General features: G+C 53.1%; 1 protein-coding gene across 1 annotated transcript in view; it reads right to left on the reverse strand.

Annotated features, from left to right (window-relative positions):
* The window catches only part of LOC103799463 (bromodomain-containing protein 4-like), a gene marked incomplete at both ends in the record, with an annotated part of 3,203 nt that extends 2,447 nt beyond the window's left edge, over positions 1-756 (reverse strand). The window contains one exon of the mRNA XM_009071785.1: positions 641-756. Coding sequence (XP_009070033.1) covers positions 641-756 — 116 coding nt within the window. The remainder of the gene's footprint in view (positions 1-640) is intronic.
* Positions 757-1,196: the final 440 nt, after the last annotated feature.

Below are 1,196 nucleotides of genomic sequence, written 5' to 3' on the forward strand. Positions count from 1 at the left end.
CGGGAGGTCCAGGGACGGGAGGAACTCTCTGCTCTCCTCCCCGAGGGATGAGGAGAGGACAAGAGGACACTCAGCCCCAGCTCTGGGCACAGAAGCTCCAGGGACTGGAGGAATTCTTCGCTGCCCCGAGGGATGAGGAGAGGACAGGAGGACACTCAGATCCAGCTCTGGGCACAGGAGCTCCAGGGACTGGAGGAACTCTCTGCTCTCCTCCCCCGAGTAACTCTTATTTCTGAAAGACCTGGTACTTGTTCATTGTAGAATGTTCTCCTTGTGTAGCAGAAAACTCTTATTACTGTCACAAGCTCTGCATTAGAGTAACAAGGCATTCTTCGTGGAGATTCAAGTCTGAGGTTCACTTCTGCCTGTGCTTTGCTAGAACTGAGGCTCCATCAGTTTGCAGTGTGAATGCCACCCACGCTTGCTGACCAACTTTCACTCTGGTGATAACTGTATGTTAAATACATGGCTTTATTTAGAAATCTCAGTGGCATTTACATAGTTCCACTTCACAGCATTTACTGAACGGCAGTTGTGTTTCATGACAGTTTTATCACCCTACCTGTGGAAAACCTCAGCCTCCCAGACAGCAAATACAATGCAGGACCTCTCTGCTCCCCTCCCCAAGGCTCCCAGTTACCTGGTAGGATACATTGCCATGGAATTTTGCCCCAGGAACCGATGCGGAGTCAGAAGTCGCTTGGCTTGTCCATCGATGCCCCGTGGCTCCGGGCACGGACGCCTCCCGATCCGGATCTGCGGAGGGACAGTTTTTAGGGAACAGGGATCTCCCTATTGTCTCCTCACTCTGCTGGGAAAATCTCATGGGTTTCCTCCTCCATTTCCCAACTCCACCAATTCCCAACTCCCAACTCCACCAAGGAGACAGACCCCAATTCCCACCTGCCCCTCAGAGGACCCTGGAGACAGCACCACTATGAGCAGAGGAGGAACATTCCGGGGTTACCTGAAATCCAAGCTGCCCCTTGGAGCTGCCACGTCCTCCTCACCAGCCGAAGCCTCCGACCTTCATCTTGGGAGCTGCTGTTGGAAGAAAGGTCTGGAAGGGAAAGGGACACCTGTCAGTTCCCAAGTCCAGCCCAAAATGACCAAAGGTTTGGTCTTCGGCCTCCTCATCCTCCAGTTGGTGTTTGTAGGGAAGGGCAAGGAGGAGTCAAAACCTTGGGGAGCCTCAA

The sequence above is a fragment of the Acanthisitta chloris genome, unplaced genomic scaffold, assembly GCF_000695815.1.
Source record: "Acanthisitta chloris isolate BGI_N310 unplaced genomic scaffold, ASM69581v1 scaffold14453, whole genome shotgun sequence".
Taxonomy (NCBI): domain Eukaryota; kingdom Metazoa; phylum Chordata; class Aves; order Passeriformes; family Acanthisittidae; genus Acanthisitta; species Acanthisitta chloris.